Source organism: Lampris incognitus, chromosome 8, assembly GCF_029633865.1.
Source record: "Lampris incognitus isolate fLamInc1 chromosome 8, fLamInc1.hap2, whole genome shotgun sequence".
NCBI classification, from domain to species: domain Eukaryota; kingdom Metazoa; phylum Chordata; class Actinopteri; order Lampriformes; family Lampridae; genus Lampris; species Lampris incognitus.
Genome location: NC_079218.1, coordinates 23,271,773 through 23,293,943, shown reverse-complemented (window position 1 = coordinate 23,293,943; position 22,171 = coordinate 23,271,773). Strand labels below are relative to the sequence as shown.

The 22,171-nt window shown below is 41.9% G+C and overlaps 1 protein-coding gene across 1 annotated transcript in view; it reads right to left on the bottom strand.

Annotated features, from left to right (window-relative positions):
* The window catches only part of usp28 (ubiquitin specific peptidase 28), a 30,926-nt gene that overhangs the window by 2,671 nt on the left and 6,084 nt on the right, over positions 1-22,171 (bottom strand). Inside the window, exons 6-24 of the mRNA XM_056284170.1 lie at positions 20,168-20,254; positions 18,215-18,352; positions 15,914-15,984; positions 15,729-15,805; positions 15,494-15,642; positions 15,256-15,383; positions 14,729-14,824; positions 13,887-14,066; positions 11,626-11,834; positions 10,925-10,995; positions 8,878-9,106; positions 7,823-8,130; positions 6,411-6,448; positions 3,943-4,273; positions 3,263-3,358; positions 2,093-2,271; positions 1,922-2,000; positions 1,649-1,728; positions 1,347-1,470 (exon numbers count right to left, since the gene is read on the bottom strand). Of these exons, the coding sequence (XP_056140145.1) occupies positions 1,347-1,470; positions 1,649-1,728; positions 1,922-2,000; positions 2,093-2,271; positions 3,263-3,358; positions 3,943-4,273; positions 6,411-6,448; positions 7,823-8,130; positions 8,878-9,106; positions 10,925-10,995; positions 11,626-11,834; positions 13,887-14,066; positions 14,729-14,824; positions 15,256-15,383; positions 15,494-15,642; positions 15,729-15,805; positions 15,914-15,984; positions 18,215-18,352; positions 20,168-20,254 (2,670 nt within the window). The remainder of the gene's footprint in view (positions 1-1,346; positions 1,471-1,648; positions 1,729-1,921; positions 2,001-2,092; positions 2,272-3,262; positions 3,359-3,942; positions 4,274-6,410; positions 6,449-7,822; positions 8,131-8,877; positions 9,107-10,924; positions 10,996-11,625; positions 11,835-13,886; positions 14,067-14,728; positions 14,825-15,255; positions 15,384-15,493; positions 15,643-15,728; positions 15,806-15,913; positions 15,985-18,214; positions 18,353-20,167; positions 20,255-22,171) is intronic.

The following is a 22,171-nucleotide window of genomic DNA, read 5'->3' as shown; positions in this document are numbered from 1 at the left end:
CTCTTCATTATTGTGTTGTCTGAGTCTTCACTGTTAAGTATCAAAACAGATTACATGGCATATGCTTCTTCTCTGTCCAAACTTCTCTCCCCTCTCCTTCTTCTCCCAATTGTACTTGGCCAATTGCCCTACTCTTCCGAGCCGTCCTGGTTGCTGCTCCACCCCCTCTGCCAATCCGGGGGGGGGGGGGGGGCTGCAGACTACCACATGCCTCTTCCGATACATGTGGAGTCACCAGCTGCTTCTTTTCACCTGACAATGAGGAGTTTTACCAGAGGGACGTAGTGCGTGGGAGGACCACACTATTCCCCCCAGCCCCCCCTCGAGCAGGCTTCCTGACCGGCCAGAGGAGGTGCTAGTGCAGCGACCAGGACATACACACATCTGGCTTCCCACCCGCAGACACGGCCAATTGTGTCTGTAGGGACACCCGACCAAGCCAGATGTAACATGGGGATTCAAACTGGAGATCCCCGTGTTGGTAGGCAATGGAATAGACCGCTATGCTACCCGGACACCCCCTGTAAAAAGTTCTAAATTTCCTCAGTTGCTCTATCATTGAATTTTTTATTTTTGCAGTCTTTACAGGTGATATTCTCAGAGAATTCTCAAATTTATTCTCTTTCTAACTGCAACATAATTATTCAAATGCTTGAATTCGCGGATACCCTTTTTTTTTATCCTTAGATACCCTTAAATGATCTATTTTGTAATATTGCATTATGTAATGTTTTTATGTGCGCATCTAATCAAGTGCAATTTGTGTATGAGCAAACTTCGCAAAAAAAAATCTATGTTCCTCGTACCTTTACTAGAGTTTGGTATTTGACAAGATAAAAAAGTAAAAAGGATCAAAGTGCTACCGGTGAGCTCATTTCAAACCAACTCTCAAAATTTTGCAAGGTTATTCAGGCTAGATTTGGGCTACATTCAAACAGCAGCTGTTAATTTTCAGTTCTGTTATTTTCCCTCAGAACACTTTTAAGTGTCCTTATCTGATGTCAATAAGAACAGACTTTCATCCTAAGACAACTACCATGAGTGAATAAACAACAAATGTTGTGGTCATGACCATGATCAGCCATTTCACAGGCGATTTTTCAAATGCTGGTCAATGATTACATAGGCCCTTGAGTTTAGCTCAGGGACCTCATATGAAAGTGGACCTAAATCAGAATTGAAAATAATCACTTCTATATGGTTCTTTGTGGTCACTTGGCTCTGAAGAAATCCGATTTGTGTCACATTTGAGGAAAAAAAATAACTGGAATTGAGTCAGATTTAGGGTATAGTCTGAACACAACCTTGGAATGTGCACATTGCCTTCACCACAAGCAATTACTCACCGTGAGGCATTTTCTCCGGTAAAGTGCAATAACAGACTGCTCCACGCCCCTCTGCTCCCCATTCCTCAGCAGGATTGCATTGTTCTGGTAGGCATGAGCGAGGTAGATTAATGCATCCCGCACCCTGCAGCAAAACATGACATTTCAGCGTGTGAGAAGATATACACACAGTCATACACAGTCACGTCTGGCAGACACACACACACACGCGCACATACACACACACACACAGGTCATGTAAACACAGATATGCTGGTCACGTAGAGGTGAGCCGAGCGGCGGGTTGTCATGACAACACCTACTTCCCATGCTGGTACTGTTCCAGACCCGTCAGAAGGTAGACAAACACTGTCCGGAACAGTCTGTAGTCCTCATGCCACTGCTGCAGGAGGGAGAGAAACGCCAGACAGTGCAGTAAAAAAAAAAGAAGAATAGATTTCCATTTTATCTCATAATCTGCATTCACAAAATGAGGTACAAAAGAAAGAGGCAGTTTCTTCATGTAAACCAAATGTAGTCACTAATGATCAGATCCATGAGTCATAGAAATGATTGTTTGCTGCCTAAGGTAATACCAGGTATTCATCCATGTCCATATCCTCTGGCTTGATGAGGCGCAGCTTGGCTCGGGCTTCCCTCATGATACTGATGGCCCTGCAGGCGGGATGTAGAATGTTAATGGAGACTTTTGCACTCTTTGTTGTTGCCAATGTTGAATGATAGAATAGATTCCCTGTTGTCTGTACCTCTCATCGAAGCTGAGATTCCGGTCGGTGAACTGCTCCAGCAGTGCCCTTTCGATGATACGTTTTGGGGCCTTGTTCTGAAAGAAATAGACCAGGACATGCTGGAGGCGTACGTCTTCCTGGAGTGTGATCTTTTCTTGGGACAGCTCGAAAAGGCGGCAATACTCCTCGTGGAATGCCTGCAAAAGAGAAGTGCTCAACAATCAGTTGACAGTGGGATTTTGTTAGGATGAAGCCAACATTTTTAGTAACTCAGGGTTATCGGATTTCTATAACAGCAATTATAATATTTGCAATGTAAGCCTACAGTGAAAACACTGCTGCTTGTTTACCTGGCTTGGAAATCTGTACGCTGATTCAGAGGATTCAATTCATATTCATTAACTAAAAGACCTGAGATTGATCAATACAAGAAATATGTGTTTTTGCTCATAATGAGACTCACATTTTTCTAAGGTCAGTAGTTGATGTCTTTCATGATTTTTGTTTGCACTGAATTAAAATAGATTGTATGTTAAATCAAGATAGATTATGAAAATGGGGGAAAAAAAACCTACTGAAAAATTGTGTACAGCCAATTAGTGTCCTAGTTGGGGCTTCTTGTGTCATTGCTGTGTGAGGAGAGTACATTTGGAGTTTTTCTTTTACCGCTGCCACCAAATCTGGTTTATTTTTCTGTGGCTTTTTTGGAAAACTTGCCGGAAAATGTGCAAACTTTTCTGTGTTTATTTGCAGTTAAATTAGCAGGCATTAGTGGGAAATTACAAGTGAAAAGATAGTTCAAAAATGTGCTTGCTTTTATGTTTGATTAAACAATTCACTGTAATATATTAACAATAAGTTATGTTTGAAAATGTGCTTTCTTTCTTTTACTTTCATACAGTAAAACAAGGGATTTATTTTGATGATGTCCTGAAAGTGATCAAAAGGACACAAACTTGCAAATTTTACTGGAACATTTTAATTTTTCTAAAACATGCTGCTTTATTTTAAGCCTGTTGGATTGCTCCACATTTCATTCCAAGTGAAACTGAAACAGCCTCAATATTTTACTGGTTTGACTTAATTTGCTGTCCTAAAAAATTAAGCTTGGTGGCCACTGTTGCAATGTGGTGTAAATGTTGCAGTAATAGGAAATGCAGACTCCCCAAGGATCCTGCTGAGGACTACCTTAATGAGGCCAGCCTCAGGACCATCCTTATCGAAGGCATGTCTGGCCTTGGCTATGGCCATGATAATGCCTTGCATAGCAGGTGTCAGCATCATCTAGACAATTACACAATACCAGAAAAGAATGATTATAATCTAGCTAGAACAGACTGTAACAAACAAATGACAGAATTTATACGCTTGGAAACAAAATAGAGAGTTTCATTGTTTTCTAGGTATGTGTATTGCAATATCTGTCCAGAATCGTATCACCACATAAACTGCATGTGTATCATAATAGCAACAATGGGCCTCATTCGTCATTCATCAAATTTGTTCTTACACACCCATGGGATTTTTTAGCCCTGAAGTTTGTCTCAGAGACCAGTGTAGAACCTGGGTAACCGCTGAATTTAGACACCAGTTGGCTAACACTGATGTCTTTGCAAGCCTGGATGATTGCTCTTTGCAAGAGGTACACAACTGATGTAAGAGGGAAGGAATTACAAATAACCATTAGGCTATGCTTCTGGCTGTCAGAAAATCTTAGAGCCTAAAAAAATTCCATGGGTGTGAAAAAACAAATTTGTATGTACGGACGATTGATGAATGAGGCCTGATAAGAAGATCAATAAAAAAACCATCAATCAAATTTGCATTGTGAAATATAATTGATAAAAACCTTGATGATGTTTCCTTACCTCTTCGTTGTATCCATCGGCGTCAGCCCTCACCATGATCCTTCCCACATTGGGGATTTCAACTTCTGAAACCTCATTCTCTGGCTGACGCTGACGCTGTCGCTGTCTAACAGGGGCCTCTTCTTCCTGCTGTTCATCAGCTGGGGTTGATTCAGTTTCCGGTGCTGCACTGGATGCCCTGGCCTCAGCTTCCCTCAGTTCTGGGCCCAGCTCAGTGGCGCTACCATCAGTGGAACCAGAGCTGGTGTCAACACTGGAGACTGCCTCAGCTCTGTCTTCCTGCTCCACAGGGAGGTCTCTTGTTTCCTGGCTTCTTGTCTTGGTTTCAGGGCTTGGAGACTGGCAGGTATCAAGGATGAGAGGAGAGGGTCCATTCAGTCACAAAGCAAAATATCCAACAATTGAAATTGATGATACCTACTCTGATGCTCCCACTCTAATTATAGTTTGAATGAATATGAAGTGCAATAGGGAATTCACTTTAACAATGTCTCATAATGACGGTTCAATTGCGTATTGTAGGCTTCAGCATCCCCGCGACCCTGGCTAAGGATAAGCGGTTTGGATAATGGATGGATGGATGGATACTAAACTATGTGCTCATGTTCCTTCTAGCTATGCAACATGCTATTCTTACTTCGTTTGTGGACAGCAATAAATATATTGGCCACTAGAGGTCATGCGGCCATACGGAGAGCAGCCCACTCACAAAAGCTGCATGCCCCATTTAATCAACTGCTGGAAAAGAGGTCGTGGAGATGGCATGGGCTACAGTCTGTTTACCAACTCATTTCAAGTTGCAATGAAATATGGATAATTACCTGAGAGCTAGATCGGGTTAGTTTTATAGATGCCAATGTGAAAAATATTTACTATACCCGTGGAGTGTAACTTTTTTGAAAAGCAGAAGTCTTCTTACGCTTATGCCCTTTACAAATTACTGAAGGACACCATACAGGTCTAAGTTTGGTTTTTTCATATCCAGAAATATGGGGGGGATTGAGAGTAACCCTTCGAAATGTAAATTATTCTGAAAAATACCTTGCATTGTCAACGACAGCTATGAACTATAGCTATTGTACAGTACACTTGGAAGAAAAAAACAACAACCATAATTTCATGTATTAATGTGCACGTTTAGATGGTTAAACAGTCAAGTTGGTCATCTTAACAATCCCAAGGGTGTTTTGGTTACAGTTCAGCTGGTATAAAATTATCCTCATAGCAATGATTCAAGTAACAGCGTTGATGATGATTTGGTGGTGATCAGTTTCATTCAGAATAAGTAAACATGAATGAGAATTTAAGGAATGCAGCCTTTTATAGCCCCTTTGTCTAACATACATTATCGTGCCCAAAATTCACATATACTGATCAATGATTCTCAGTTTCAGCAGTCTGATCCATGATTATTGCTTGAAGGAATGGCTGGAGCATTGTGGGAAAACTTCAAAATATAGGCTTGGTAAACTGTAATTGATGGCTGGTTAGATCTTATTCATCATTCAGACTTTTGAAAGAAAATACGAGTTTAAAAAGAGTAAAACAGAAGTAAACAAGAACAGAACTCAAAGATTTAAGATTGCATTCAAGCACACATAGTGTATGTGTAGACATCTGTTTTTGTAGCTTGTTTACATGTACGTATAAGGGGTACTTGGAAGTAAAGAGAAGCAAAGATTGCTTATGCAGTTGAAGACTACATGACCCATGTGCTCTGGCCTCTAAAATAAATAGATACAATCCCATTTGAACATTTAATGGGGATCAGAGTGACATTTTCCACTACCACCATAAGGATCATGGATCCTAAAGATGACTGGCAATCAGTTAATTGTATTTATCCACCCATCCACCCATTATCCAAGCCGCTTATCCCATTTGGGGTCACGGGATGCCGTAGCCTATCTAAGCAGTCATGGGCGGCAGGTGAGGAGACACCCTGGGCAGGCTGCCAGTCCATCACAGGGCCGACACATTCACACCTAGGGACAATTTAGTATGGCCGATTCACCTGACCTACATGTCTTTGGGCTGTGGGAGGAAACCCATGTATATACCACTGGAGCAAAAACAAACGTAATTAATTAATTAATTATATTTAGTAGCGCTGATTAACACTGATTACTGTAAACCATTGACCTTGACCCCTCCTGCAACTTTTATTGTTCAACACAGCTTTTAAAACCCATTACAACTGGATTGCTTATCACTCTGCTAAACAGTGAAATGGGAGCTCTGACCCAGATGTACATCGTCATGCGGCCTAGAATTTCTGACCCACATACAGTGGAGGAGGAGGGGGATGGAAAATTTGTTGTGGACTGGCCCACCTGACTTTGCACGTCCTCATCACAGATGGGGGTGGTGTCAACTGGGGCAGCATTCTGGCAGGGGCTCAGGGCTACTGTGGTCGGCTTGCAGCCAAGGCTCTCTGATTGCTGTGGGGCTTGTGGCTCCAGGTCAACGGACTGCTCTGGGGTTGAGAGGGAGAGAGGGAGAGAGACTGTGAATGAGTTGGCTGTGAATGTTTCTGCGCTAATGTGGACTACTATAAAAGGAACGACATAATGTTTTTTCATGAGTGTGAATGTGAGATAGCCACCGAGAAGGCTCATATGGTGCAGGTGGCGATAGATAAGGATTACCATTGGGCATGCATAGATGTTGCCAGAGATTTTTGACAGTGCTGCTTGATGTGGTCTCATATGTAGGGACAAGTGTGACAATGTTTTTTGGGTTGAACTGCTTCTATGTGTAGCTGCCTTATTTATCAGCACTTGGGATTTAACATCAGAGCCCATGTATTACTGAATGACTAGTTCATGTGTGATTCCACACCGTGTTGACTCTGGCTACACATCACTCTGCTCTGCATTTCCTCTTGGTCTGTGTGAGTGTTGTGCCTGGGTTTGCCTCCTGTGTTCATCAGAGCGCTATCTTTATTCCAGGACTCTGTGTCACTAAATTGGTGTTGATGCATGCAACCACACCTGCCCTGTGGCAGCAGCATCTGCGGAGGGTGCTTGACGTGCTACTGAGGGGAATGTTTGACTCTTCGATATATATATTTGGCATTATGTCATGCTAATGTGTGTCACCATTAAATGCTTCATTGAGTGGTTATTGCTATTGCTTGTCTGCTCTGCCCATTTGGCAGCTGTTGTATGTCTGTCCGTTCCGGAAGAGGGAGACCTCCTCTTATACACTTCCTGACATTTCTCCCATTTTTTTCTTCTGAAAAGGTTTTTTTCTTTTTTCCTTTCCTCTGGAGTTTTCTCTCAATCAAATGCAGAGTCTAAAAATAGGAGGTGTGGTACAGGATGTAACAGTAAAGCCTTCTGGGGCTAAATTGGGATTCAGGGCCACACAGAAAAAAAAAAGAAGAGCGAGAGAGGCGTGAAGTGTCTAGACTTAAAAACTGTCACTGACTGAACCTGTCATATACCGTTTCCATCCAACGTTCAAATAAATTACAAGCAAAAAAACCAAATGTAGTGTTATGTGCCCTTCATTATATGTCCATACTTCAGTAACCACGAGAAAGATGGACCAGTTAAAAATAAGAAACTGATCATGTGATTCGGTTCTATTCCAATTTAATTTCTTTATTCTGCAAAAGTGACCAATTTTATGGGATTATATTCAATATTTAGGTAGTTCATTCCAAATGATAAAATTTGTGTAAAGTTGGATGGAATCACGGTTAGTGACAGTAATTTGGGCAAAGTTCAAAGGCCAAACAGCTAATTAAATCCTGGGTCAAAAGCCACACGGGGCAAAAACTCCAATGATAGCTCTTCCTCTGCCACAGACCTTCAGGCTTCACTCTGTGATCATCCACCAGCTCCTTCTCTGGTTCTGTCTGCTGCTCAGGAACAGTCTCCTGGTCCAGCTCCTCTGTGGGAAGTTCTGACTGCAGGGCTGGTTCTTCTGTCATCTGCTGTGTTGTGGAGGGACTTGGGCTGGAGGATTCTGGTGGTGGTGGTGCTGCTGCTGCTGCTGCTGCAGCTGCAGCTGGAAATGAGGCGTGCTCTCCTTGCGAAGATGCTGCCTGACAATACTGCTCCTCCCACTCAGTGATCTCCTGCTGGAACCAGCGGTTATCATCATGGACATAGCGCCTGAGGATCGGCGGAAGGGAATCCATGCCGTGCAGGACCTGGCCTGTCTCATCATCTGTGTCTTCTGGGTGGGGAAAAGAAACTGTCAGCACATTTGTTTGAGCCTCACTTATTTATACTCACCGTTTTCATTCCAGCATATTATTTACATGCATAGATTGCAGTTAAAAGTGGTTTGATTTTGTTAGCAGTGAGTGTGAGCACATTTTCAAAAGCAGGACTCTCATCTGGAGAAACATGCAACTTTCAGATTCCATCACAACTTAAAGACAACGGCCCTCCGTGCTGCAGCGTTTGTATTCCAATCCAAATCAGTCAGTCAGTCTTTATTTCAACCAGTAATAGCAATGGTATTTCTTTAGAGGGCGCCACACTCCAGTTAGAGAGTTGAGTGACTTTGTTCCTGACCAGTCCACTCTGGTTGAGTTGCATTTATGGCCATCTTCCTTAAATCAGTATTTACACATAATGAGATTCAGTGCTAGCTTGAACCACACTGTCACATGTTATTCACTACATGCTGATAAATGCATGTCTGCTGACATCTTAATTATTATTACTCAGTTATCAGCTGTCATTTCATTCAGCCTTTGAGAATCTAGCTTATTTTAAACTGTTTTTTTTTTTTAGAAAATTGCATGATAGGAAAAAAAAACCCTCACTGCAGCAACTTTCAGTGGAATTTAAGATATGACACATATGTTTGCATTGTCCGCAAGTTATGATGGAATAAAACTCATGAATAAATGAAAATTATGGGCCAAACCCACCTAAGTGCCATGCAACCACAAGTGGCATACACTGAGTGTACCTGCGATGAGGTGGGCCAACCTGTCATCAATGTACATCAGACAGTAGGCACTGGCGTTGGTCACACCACCATAAGAGTCCCGCACCAGCTCCTCCCAGGACGACTCAGTAATGGTGATGTCGTTATACTTCATCCAGCGCTGGTTGGCGTGGTCGTAGATATAGGCCCAGTAGTGCCCAGCTGATGCCTGGCCTTCATGGACCAGCACTGCATGGAGCTTGTATGGCACCTAAAGTAGATCCATTTGGGAGAGAGAGAGAGAGAAAGAGTTGGGGTGGGGGTGAGGGCAGTTACTCTTATGGGCAGTTAATTGGCTGGCTAGTTGATTAGGAAAGCTGCCATATAGTTGACAGGCTGCTTGATGCTAACAGTGCTCAAAAAGGTTCAACTGCACTTGGACATTTATTTGGAAAAAAAATGCTGTAGTGTAGCCACACATTGGGGCAGCTGCTTACTATAATGTCATTGTGGTAACACCTGTGCTTTTAAAATAAACCATGCATATAAATATACCAGGAAGAGGGAGGAATAAAAGCCATTCTGGGTGAAAGATTACTTATGGAAATGTTGCATCCCAATATACAGTTCCTCCAAATTGTGATGTTGCCAGCTGACCTTTCGAATTGATTAAACAACCTGCCAGAAAATCCAAATATTTTGCACACCGGCACCTTAAGAGCTGGTATTTCTGACAACAAGCTGTGAGCCATTCAGCAACAGAGCCACTGAATACAAACAGAGTGATAATTTATAAACTTATCAATGCAACATGCAGCACATTTCATCATGACAAATTTGTCATTTCTTATCATAATATTGTCACACACATTCACTTTATCAAAGACGACAAAGAGTGTAAACAGAATGTAAGATGTGGTGTTTGAGAGTTTTGCAGACAGAGAGACAGAATACCACACTATATTTTTATCTTCCATGTGACTCATACAGTAAACAGACAGTTATAAATAGCAATTGAAGGGGCTATAAAATGGGAGCATATCAAATGACAAAATTTGATACTATAAAATTCTGAAAGCTCTAATGAGGATTTTTTGAGGGCATCAATTATGTGTAGCATCTTAACAGAATATCCAGCAGCAAAATTTGCTGACAGATAAATACTCTCTCAATTTTCTCTTTCCCCCTTAACTCAACCCACCACAAGTCCCTTTTACTCAAATCTTTACTTTTGGAGCTAAATCTTAGTTCATCATTACCAGACCTTTTATGAGATGAAGAATTTAAATGAAACTACAGGGTGAATACACAAATGTGTCTAACCCTTCTCCATGCCTAGCAAACTGGTGAATATGTGCCTTGTCAACAAATAAGCAAAATACACACTTATGTTCACCAACAGTGTAAATGTCCCTCCCCCCAAAAAAAGTTCACAAATAACACCCATCCATCCATTATCCAAGCCACTTATCCTAATTAGGGTCGTAAGATGCTGAAGCCTATCCCAGCAGTCATTGGGCAGCAGGTGGGGAGACACCCTGGAAAGGTCGCCGGTCCATCACAGGGCCGACACACACACGCATTCACACCTAGGGACAATTTTGTACGGCCGATTCACGTGACCTACGTGTCTTTGGACTGTGGGAGGAAACCGGAGCACCCGGAGGAAACTCACACAGACACGGGGAGAACATGCAAACTCCAAACAGAGGATGACCCAGGACGACCCCAAGGTTGGACAACCTCAGGGTTCGAACCCAGGACCTTCTTGCTGTGAGGCAACCGCGCTAACCACTGTGCCATTGTGCCGCCCACAAAATAACATATGACTTTGTACTGCTGTCACAATAGGGGTCAAAGTTGATGTTAAAATACCAGTCGAATTTGTGTCCTTGTACCACATCCAACCATTAACAGAGCCAGTAATGGGACAACAGGGGCTCCACGAGTGATGCCACAATGCAGATATGTTCCTTATCTACACCTAAACTGAACTTGTGTACCTGCAATATACGGTTTGAGATGGATGCATAATTTCAATTTGCTGTATGCCAGAGTGGATTAGACAAATGACAAGCAGAGATCTTACCTGACAGAGGGTATTATCTGCATACATGCCTTCCAATATTTGGTTAATCCGGTCAATGTTGGCCTTTAGCTCTGATATGCACACAGGAGACCCACAGACATCAATACAGTGCAACCGGAATTTGATTAAATACATTTATAAAAACAAATATTTTCTTTTTCTTTTTTTTTCTTTTTCGGGTTTGATATATGGTATGTTTTTATTTTTTTGCATCTCTTACTTTCCACATAATGGGAACGCCTGTTTTATTTTGACAGGTCCTTATTCGGCGGAACATGAATGAATATGATCTGGCAGTCCTATTTGCTAGGGCTGTCCGGTGGAACCAAATGAAATCCAAACTAAAGACATTAGACAAGAACCTATGATGTCATCAAGAAAGTAAAAGGTCAAAAGAAAGTGAAATCTAGGTACAGGTATACATTTGGCATGGATGGTAAATTTGGTTATGCAAACAATCAGGACAAAGGCGCATTTTATGGTTTAAGATTTATGATGGGGTAAAATAAATTCAAGTATTAAACAAGCAAAAACATTTTCGCACCCACTGAATCTGTTTTATTCCAAAAGGCTGTAACCTCCATGTAGTGGGTAATGACTCATCACTCGTTAGAAAATATATAGTTATATTTGGCTTTCTGTCATTGATTATAAACTGTAGGGATGTTTAGTGTTAGTGTTTTTTTTTTTTTTTAGCATACCATTCATGTTGTTCTCCACCTCAGTCCTCCAACGCTGTAGGCAGGTTTTAAAAAAGTGAAGCTCTTCTTCCGTGATGCTGTGGGGGGCTGGGTGAGGTGGGTAGTCCATGGGAGGTCTGCACTGGGTAAAGGGCTTGTAGATGGGGGTCCTCTGGCAGTTGGCGACCAAGCCCTCTGATGGACTTGAGTCTAGTACTGGTTTGGCCTGACTGAGGGTGGGGTACAGTGATGGTCAGGAGGCATACCCACTACATTGGTTGAAAGATTGCTTATTGTATTCTGGAAATCTGATGAATGTATATACTGAGTTTTAAAATCAATGAACGAGTACCTGTCAATCAAAATTTTATTAACTATTATATTAATTAATGCAGATGTGCTGTTGTCAAATACAACTATAATTCAGTACAAAATTATGTGAATTCGTTTTTTAAACTTTCCCCCCCTTTTTTTCTCTCCAGCCAATTACCCCACTCACTCGGTCGCTGCTCCACCCCCTCTGCCGACCCGGGGAGGGCTGCAGACTACCACATGCCTCCTCCCATACATGTGGAGTCACCAGCTGCTTCTTTTCACCTGACAGTGAGGAGTTTCGCAAGGGGGACGTAGCGTGTGGGAGGATCATGCTATTCCCTCCAACCCCCCCCCCCCCCAAACAGGTGCCTGCCCGACCAGAGGAGGCACTAGTGCAGCGACCAGGGCACATATCCATATCCAGCTTTCCACCCACAGACACAGCCAATTGTGTCTGTAGGGACGCCCGACCAAGCCGGAAGTAACACAGGGATTCGAACTGGCAATCCCTGTGTTGGTAGGCAATGGAATAGACTGCCACGCCACCCGGATGCCCCCGATGTGAAATATTTTTTGGCCATCTTGCACAGCAGCAAATAGCCTAACCACTAGATAACTCATACCTCTTTTTGAGTAAATCCCTTAAATATACACTACCGTTCAAAAGTTTGGGATCACCCAAACAATTTTGTGTTTTCCATGAAAAGTCACACTTATTCACCACCATATGTTGTGAAATGAATAGAAAATAGAGTCAAGACATTGACAAGGTTAGAAATAATGATTTGTATTTGAAATAAGATTTTTTTTACATCAAACTTTGCTTTCGTCAAAGAATCCTCCATTTGCAGCAATTACAGCATTGCAGACCTTTGGCATTCTAGCTGTTAATTTGTTGAAGTAATCTGGAGAAATTGCACCCCACGCTTCCAGAAGCAGCTCCCACAAGTTGGATTGGTTGGATGGGCACTTCTTTGAGCAGATTGAGTTTCTGGAGCATCACATTTGTGGGGTCAATTAAACGCTCAAAATGGCCAGAAAAAGAGAACTTTCATCTGAAACTCGACAGTCTATTCTTGTTCTTAGAAATGAAGGCTATTCCATGCGAGAAATTGCTAAGAAATTGAAGATTTCCTACACCGGTGTGTACTACTCCCTTCAGAGGACAGCACAAACAGGCTCTAACAGGTACTATTTAATGAAGATGCCAGTTGGGGACCTGTGAGGCGTCTGTTTCTCAAACTAGAGACTCTAATGTACTTATCTTCTTGCTCAGTTGTGCAACGCGGCCTCCCACTTCTTTTTCTACTCTGGTTAGAGCCTGTTTGTGCTGTCCTCTGAAGGGAGTAGTACACACCGGTGTAGGAAATCTTCAATTTCTTAGCAATTTCTCGCATGGAATAGCCTTCATTTCTAAGAACAAGAATAGACTGTTGAGTTTCAGATGAAAGTTCTCTTTTTCTGGCCATTTTGAGCGTTTAATTGACCCCACAAATGTGATGCTCCAGAAACTCAATCTGCTCAAAGAAGTGCCCATCCAACCAATCCAACTTGTGGGAGCTGCTTCTGGAAGCGTGGGGTGCAATTTCTCCAGATTACCTCAACAAATTAACAGCTAGAATGCCAAAGGTCTGCAATGTTGTAATTGCTGCAAATGGAGGATTCTTTGACGAAAGCAAAGTTTGATGTAAAAAAAATCTTATTTCAAATACAAATCATTATTTCTAACCTTGTCAATGTCTTGACTCTATTTTCTATTCATTTCACAACATATGGTGGTGAATAAGTGTGACTTTTCATGGAAAACACAAAATTGTTTGGGTGATCCCAAACTTTTGAACGGTAGTGTACATGCATTACTTTAATTTTTCTACCACTAATTCAATGTACAGGGAGTTGCGCTGAAGAGTCAGGGTTGGGATTTTGTAATAGAAATGAGACAACATGTCTTTGTTTGTGGCATATACCTGCTGTCTTCGGAGACGGGCTCTGTGAGATGATGACCAGGAGGAGTAGGCGAAGAGGCGGCTGGCCTCAGGTCCTCGGCTGGGGACACACTTGTAGGCTTGGTCATGGCAAACTCCAGCACAAACTGCAGCATGTCAGCCAAGGGATACTTGGTAGGCCCCGAGCCGTAGTTTTTATAGCTGAAAATACAGAAAGTATTCAGTTACGGGATGCACAGAGAACAGGTATCTATTACAGCAGTGAGTTTATTTGGTTGAGTACTTGATTTTTTTACCCCTTGCTTTTTGCCTGTCAGCAGGAATATTTGAAGTAGCCAAAATCTGAACAAACCATTACAAAATCTCATTTATAATTATGGCAAGCACCCAACTGAGCAAGCAGTAGTCTATCTATCTATCTATCTATCTATCTATCTATCTATCTATCTATCTATCTATCTATCTATCTATCTATCTATCTATCTATCTATCTATCTATCTATCTATCTATCTATCTATCTATCTATCTATCTATCTATCTATCTATCTATGTCTGTATATCTGTCTGTCTGTCTGTTTGCCTGGTATTCATTCGTTCTGTACTACTTTGACTTCTAGAAATCTCAGCTTATTCCCACTGCTGAAACTTTGTTGGTCACACAGAATAACGAACATCAGCTATTTTCCAAGAAGTAAAGGTAAAACATAGATGCAAATAGACAGTGAGAAGACAAATTAGCTGATCTCTCAGAATGGACAGTTTAATGTCTTCTAAAATAGACTCTCATCCCAGCATTCCTTGAAATAAAAGTGGGCCTGTCACGCTGATCTCGGATCTCAAGCTGCCTCAGCAGAAAACTCACCACTCAAGTTTCTGTTGGAGGATGGCAAGTTGCTCCTTCAATCTTTTCACTTCTCCCCTCCTCCCATGGGTCTGTTCTATGTTTTTATGAAGATATCTGCAACAGAGCAGCTGGTGAGTAGATTTGTTTCTCTTGTGTTGAATGTCTTGCTTCAGCCACTCTACTGCAGAAGGTCCATACGGTGTACAGATCTGCTAAGTTGTACATGCTTCATGTTTTTCTTTTCTAAACTCTAACAAAAATCCCTCTTTCCCTTCAATCATGCTTTGAGCGCATTTCTGGTCTCTGTGATCAGCCTCAAATGTTTAGTAGATCACAGTTGTAGTCCGATTTCATTAATGCGCGCAATGGTCTATTTTATAACTGTCATGCAATAGAAGTGAAAAGCTTGTTTTCTAAACTTGAGTGTTTGAGACAAATAACTTGCACCTTTCACCTTCTAAGGCTTTAAGGATAGTGCAGCAGTGCAGCATGCAGGAACCATATCAGCTATATGTACGTGACGTCTTAATTCATATAAAGCTCACCTGTCCATATATATGATTTGTGGGAACTCTAATTTCTTGTGTATCTTCTCAGGGCGTCCGAGTTGGGCGTTGAACTCAAATCTGGACAGTTCAAAGGTCAGCACTGGTGGTAACTTTGAGAACCACCTCTGTAAGCAAGAGAAAATACATGCTCTAATTGAGGAACAGTTTATGCTTCTTTTTTTTGTAGAGTTTGCAAATTTATAGTAGATCAACAAACGTTGTTTCACTCACTGACCTCGCGACCAGATGAAACGACTTGATCTGAGTGTATGGGCTCGATCTCCCTCTCCACCATGGCACCTTCTAGACATTCGTCCAGGTTGTTGAAACCATTGACTTGCAGCGGATATTGCCCAAACTGCTCGATGTTGGATAAAGTCTTGCCTACACGTAGTCAAGGAGATTTTAAATGAATTACAATAGTACTTACGAATTGTGACAACATCGTATAAAATAGTTTGAATGCATACCTTCGTGTCTTCTCTCTGTGACAAATGTACCATAAAAAAGCTGGACCATGGGGTTTTTCTGTTTGTCCTCTTGGTTACTAAAAAAAAATAAATACAGCATTTATGGCAAATTTTGCAGCGAGAGACCAAGTGAACACAAGCTATTGAAACATCGAGTGTATGAACCACTGCAATATCTAACTTACTTGCCATTGGCCACCAGTTGAAAGGCATCCTCTAGCCAGTCCAAAAGTTTGTGGGTAAACTCACTGACATCCTAGCATGCACAGAGGATAAAGAAATTGAGAGAAGAAAAAAAAACAAACACTAGAAAGTACATTTCCTGGAAAAAATGTTTGGGCTCGTTCAAAGCATTGGCAAGCGGGTTACAAAGTGGTTGCTAAAAACTGCCCTTCCATTGCAAGATTTAGCGTTGTGCCATTTGTGCAGTTGCTACGTGGTGTATTGGGGGGGGGGGGGGTAAATGCACCTTAGCTTAGCCACCTTTTTAAACAGACTTGACTTTTACATGGACAGACTTTAGACTACAGTTTACCTTTTTCAGGGCGGACATGAATCTTCATTACATAAATTCATAGCAAAGTACATTATGGTGTAAGTCATGGAGAATAATATATTTCAATGGAAAAATACATAGAATATTGCTTTTTGGAAAATATTTCCCATATCGACAGTTAGTTGCCTAATTATTATCACTGACGGAGGATCATAGTTTGCCCAGCTTTTTATTTATGTACACCATTAGAAGACAGATAAAAAATAGAGAATAACACTGGCAAGCTCTCAAGGCAGAACAAAACTACTGATGTAAATAAGGGTGTGTTTTGTACATGTAGCTCATTTATTGTTAATGTGATTTTTTAAATTTAATTTGCATAATAATTTTGATTATTCTTATTATTCTAGGTGTTAAATATTGGTTAATATGGTTTCAAAACATGGCATAGGAATGGTTTGGTAATCTTTGGTGACGTCTTTGTCGAAGGCGCATTCACTTCATTTGAAACACTGCAGAAAGATAATATTCTGCAGAACCATCTTTTCAGATACTTATGGTGTGTAGTTTTGCTAAGAAACGCTTCCCATTTCCCTCTTTACCACCTACAAATGCAAGGGATGCTACACTGGAATTAGACCCTTATGGGAAAGGAAGGGTGTCAAAAGTCTATAAAACAATACAAGACATCAGCTCCCTCATGAAATATCGCTAAACTGGCCTGAAAGGAGGACTTGGATGTTAGACTCTGTGATGAGACGTGGCAATGTAGTTTAAAACGTATACATACCAAGTCTTTCTGCAATAAACATTGTCTCATCCAATTCAATATCATACATCGATTGCATTATTCAAATGAGAAACTGGCCAAAATATACAGCCTGGCACCAACCCCGAGTGCCTGAGATGTCGCCACAGTCCAGCTACGTTAGATCACATGTTCTGGTCATGCAAATCACTAGGTAACTTCTGGGTAAGGATTTTCGAAGCAATCTCCTTCATTTGTGGTGAGACAGTAGATCCTAGCCCCATAATTACTGTCTTTGGGGTGTCTCCATCAGCAGAACAACTTACTGTTCTCCAGGAAAACACAATAGCACTTGTAACGCTGCTGGCCCAGAGGCTAATTTTCTGCAATTGAAGTCAGTGAAACCTCCCTCGTTTAAACACTGGGTTGAAGGAAGTTCTCTCTATGACTCCATTAGAGAAGTTGAGCTGTAATCGGAACAGCTCCCGGGATAGATATATCAAATCCTGGGCCCCCTTCATAGAATTTGTCTAAAGCACATCCTTCACTCGATATCATTTTCCCTTACACACTTACATACACATAAGATAGCCAGTTGGACCAAATGATGCATAATGTTATACCCAAACACTGCTAACAATGTACATGTCAGGAATTGTCTGAAACCATATTATATGCATTCATTTATTTATTTACCCCCTCCTTTTTTTCTCTCCAATTGTATCTGGTCAATTACCCAGCTCTTCTGAGCTGTCCCGGTCTCTGCTCCACCCACTCTGCCGATCAGAGGAGGGCTGCAGACTACCACATGCCTCCTCCGATACATGTGGATTCGCCAGCCACTTCTTTTCACCTGACAGTGAGGAGTTTTACCAGGGGGATGTAGCACATGGGAGGATCACGCTATTCCCCCCAGTTCTCCTTCCCCTCTGAACAGGCACCCTGACTGACCAGAGGAGATGCTAGTGCAGCGACCAGGACACATACCCACATCCGGCTTCCCACCCGCAGACCCGGCCAATTGTGTCTGTAGGGACACTCGACCAAGCCGAAGGTATCACGGGGATTCGAACCAGCGATCCCCGTGTTGGTAGGCAACGGAATAGACCACTACACTACCCGGATGCCCACAATAGATTCCTTTTTAATATATTATCCTTTCTTTCAGTTTTTTAATTCCTTCACTTGTACATTTGTGTCTATGCTGGTGTATTACTTGTTACAAAAGGTTGTAGTTTATACCTGCTGGGCTTCGTTGGTCCTGAAGGCTTCTCGCAGTAACTCCACCGCTGCAGACGGGTCCACAAACCTGCGGTTGGAGCCCACCATGAGGGCGAAGAGACAACGCAGTTCCTGCATGAAAGCTATGTTCCTCTTGTCCTGTCAAACACACACCTCAATCAGGCCTCCACCCCTCCAACCCATATCATCTCACACAGACACCGGAAGAACTATGCAATACGTAGACAGGGGAAACATCTCCAACATAAACTTATTGTCCATTAGACTTCAACCAAAAGTGAGTTGTGTTATTGTCAACATCTACAAATCTCTGTTCAAATAGGTGCCTCAGTAATCGAATCAAATCTCACAGATGAAATGATCACTTCTGTGGTTGTTTCTGTCTGGCATGTTGTAGTGCACACACTGATTGCTTACGGTTAATCCCACATGTAGATTTCTGATATAAATTAGTCTGAGACAATAGGGAGAACATCAAGTAATCTAATACAGCCAGCCAGGACAATGTGGCTGCTAGGTTGGTAGCTTTATGATTATTACTGATATTGCACTTTTATGGCCCAATATGCAAGCTTCAGAGGCCTCCGCCCTTTAAACTATGAAATAAATGGTGGAGGAAAAAAAGGCAAATCTCACCGTAATACTGAGGTCTCCAAAACACCTACTTGCCTATCTGTTTTACATACCCTGAATTTGATGTGGGCGAGATGCTTTAATGTAGCCTCTCCTGGAGCATATTTTAGCATGTTTTCAGGTGAAATTAATTCATAAATTGCTGATACCCAACTTCACAGCCCCTTGTCTTTCCTTTATCCTTGGGCAACCATAAACAGGTTTTCTGAGATGTTAACTTGTTCCTGTTTCCCTCTGTCGTTAATTAGAATTGAGTCAACACCACACCAGGTCATCATGAGTGAAACTGAATCATGCATGCTAAATATTTACTGCGTGAATTATTTGAAACACCAGTCAAAATGCTTTTGTGTTCTCCTTTCATCATATTGGCTGAGGGTGCCTTCCTTCTTAAAGAAGTCGCGACACTACCTGAAACACTTTAAGTCATACTGCAGATTTGAATGTGATAATGCATGATACTTGCATTGAATTTGAACTATACAGTACAGTGGGGATTGGGTTTGAAATGTATAGTAGCTGAATTAACTTATGAGTAGGTGAGAAGGGTTAGGAAAAAGTAAGTGTATACATCCTCCTACTCCTTCTCCAACATGTCACAAATAATCTGATGCATACTGAGATCTGTTCGCTGAGTCTGATATGTGGATTTGTTGATCACTTCAGATTTTTGGCAATGGCTTATGTATCCATCCATCCATAATCCAAACCACTTATCCTGCTCTCAGGGTCACGGGGATCTTGGAGCCTATCCCAGCATCATTGAGTGGCAGGCGGGGAGACACCTTGGATAGGCCGCCAGGCCATCACAGGGCCAAGGCCAACACACACACACACACACACACACACACACACATACACACACACACACACACACACACACACACACACACACACACACACACACACACACACACACACACTCATATCTAGGGACAATTTAGCACGGCCGATTCACCTGACCTGCATGTCTTTGGACTGTGGGAGGAAACCGGAGCAACCGGAGGAAACCCACACAGACACGGGGAGAACATGCAGACTCCACACAGAGGACGACCCGGGATGACCCCCAAGTTTGGACTACCCCGGGACTCGAACCCAGGACCTTCTTGCAGTGAGGTGACCACGCTAGCCACTATGCCATTGTGCCGCCCATCTGTATCCTGCTTATTTACATGTCTGAAATAAATCATCATCATCATTTCATCGATGGAGGATATCGGTGTCGTATTAAGTTTTTGTTGTTTAACCAGCCAAATATCCAACTTCCCTGCCACTGTAAGGCTCCATCTCAAATGCCCATGACAAAAGTATACTCACTGAATGGCTCTTACACTTTTCCAGCACACGCTCAGACAGAGCGTAGTTGAGCACCAGTCTCCGAAATACAGGCAGGTGGAACAAGGACTGCAAAACAACAACAACAACAACAACAAACATAAGGAACATTTATTGTCTCTGTGAATAGATAGATCTATCTTTAAGGTGCACTATAAGTATTGATATTAAAGGTAAAGATTATAAATTTCAGGTATAGCATTTACCACCAACTAGTCACACCTAATCAGTTATCAGTTTCTTAGTGTGTTTGATGGCAGACTACATGAGTCAATACTAAGTAGTCTGCAGCTGGCGCTTTGAGTCAGTCAGTCTTATATGTCATGCACGATGAGTCACAAAGGGGCTTCTAAGCATTTATCAATACCTGGATGGATCAACTTTCCTCCTGACTATGAAATGAAATTACATTTTATCGCAGTTTTACCGTCATTCATACCACAAGAGATAACACGGGAAATATGAGTGGACATCCAAATTGTGTGGTCACTTAGTCTCAATCTGATATGGTGCTATCATATCGACCGGCCAAGGGGGGTGTCAAGGGTCCAGAAGCGATGGAGCTAAAACAAAGCAATTCAACTAAAACAAACAAACAAAAAAACAAACAAACAAACAACACTGATACCAGAAGTTCGGTAGAGAAAAGGGTGAAAATTGACAACCCTTTGACACTTAAATTAAACCATCTCATTTACCCATTCCTATTCCCCTACAATAGCCATTTTCCTCCAGGGATTTGAACTCCTAATTTGATGCAGGAGCATCTGAATTAAATAGGAGCACTCCCTCTTTTCTGTGCTAATTGACAGGGATGTAAGCTCATTCCGGGCTAGGACAGAAACGTCCGCTGCTCTCTCCATCATCACAAACCTGCACTATTTAATTATCCACACAGCCTATGCATTGCTACGAAGGCTCGGGTTTCTACTAAGCCACCCGAATTCAGTCTGAAATGGACTTTTAATACAATTAGCAGCATCGAGAGGCACGTTATATTTTCATTTGGAAAGAAAATACCTTATCGCTTCCCTCTGCCTTTCCTGTCGTTTTCAACGATTTAATTAGCGTGGCACTGGTGTATTGGAAAAGCATGATTCAGGAAGGTGGTTTTTGCAGTACAGTAGATCTGGGGTTAACCCAACTACAAAAATTTGGGTTTTTGACTTCCTGGTGGAATAATATTTTGAACCAGGTGACATGAAGATTGTTTTTTTTAAAGTTTCTAGAATATAAAGCAGGAGATTGAATTGAATGCAGCTGCTGTTTACATGCCAATTTAACCCGAAACAAGATCTCTTGGCAGGGTTAAAGAAAAAGCACAATCCAGAAAGACACCTGCTGAATAAATACAAGCGCCAAGGCTGTGTGACCCACTGAAATTAACTCTTGTAGGGAAAAAAAGGAAGGTAGGAAGGTACGGGAAACTCACAAGCTATTCACAGTCAGGTGAGGGATCTATATTAAGCCTTAACAGCGAGTTAAGGGAAGAGAGCATTAGAATAGGTGGACATTTAAAAAAAGGGAGTTTAGCGTGCTCAACCAAGTCAAACCGCAGATTAATTCGAACCCGGTTTCTTATGTTGGCAACGTTTGGTACTTTCAGACCTTTATATATTCCACTGAATTACTCAGAGATAGTACACCAGAGAGGGGTGAACTAGCTGAATAGATTGATGTTCTAAGGCAGAATCCACACTTTGTTGATATGAGAGGTTTACTCACAAAAATCCTTGAAAACTTGCTAGTGACAAGTAAGCTATCTCAATATTCTTTAAACTCATTATTTTTGTAAAAATAAATCTTCAACTGGAGTATTTTTTACAGACTGCATATGTAAACAAAGCCCCCCCCTTTTTTTTCTCCCCAATTGTATCAGGCCAATTGCCCCATTCTTCCGAGCCTTCCTGGTCGCTGTTCCACCGCTTCTGCCGATCCCGGATGGGCTGCAGACTACCATATGCCTACTTTGATATATATGTGGAG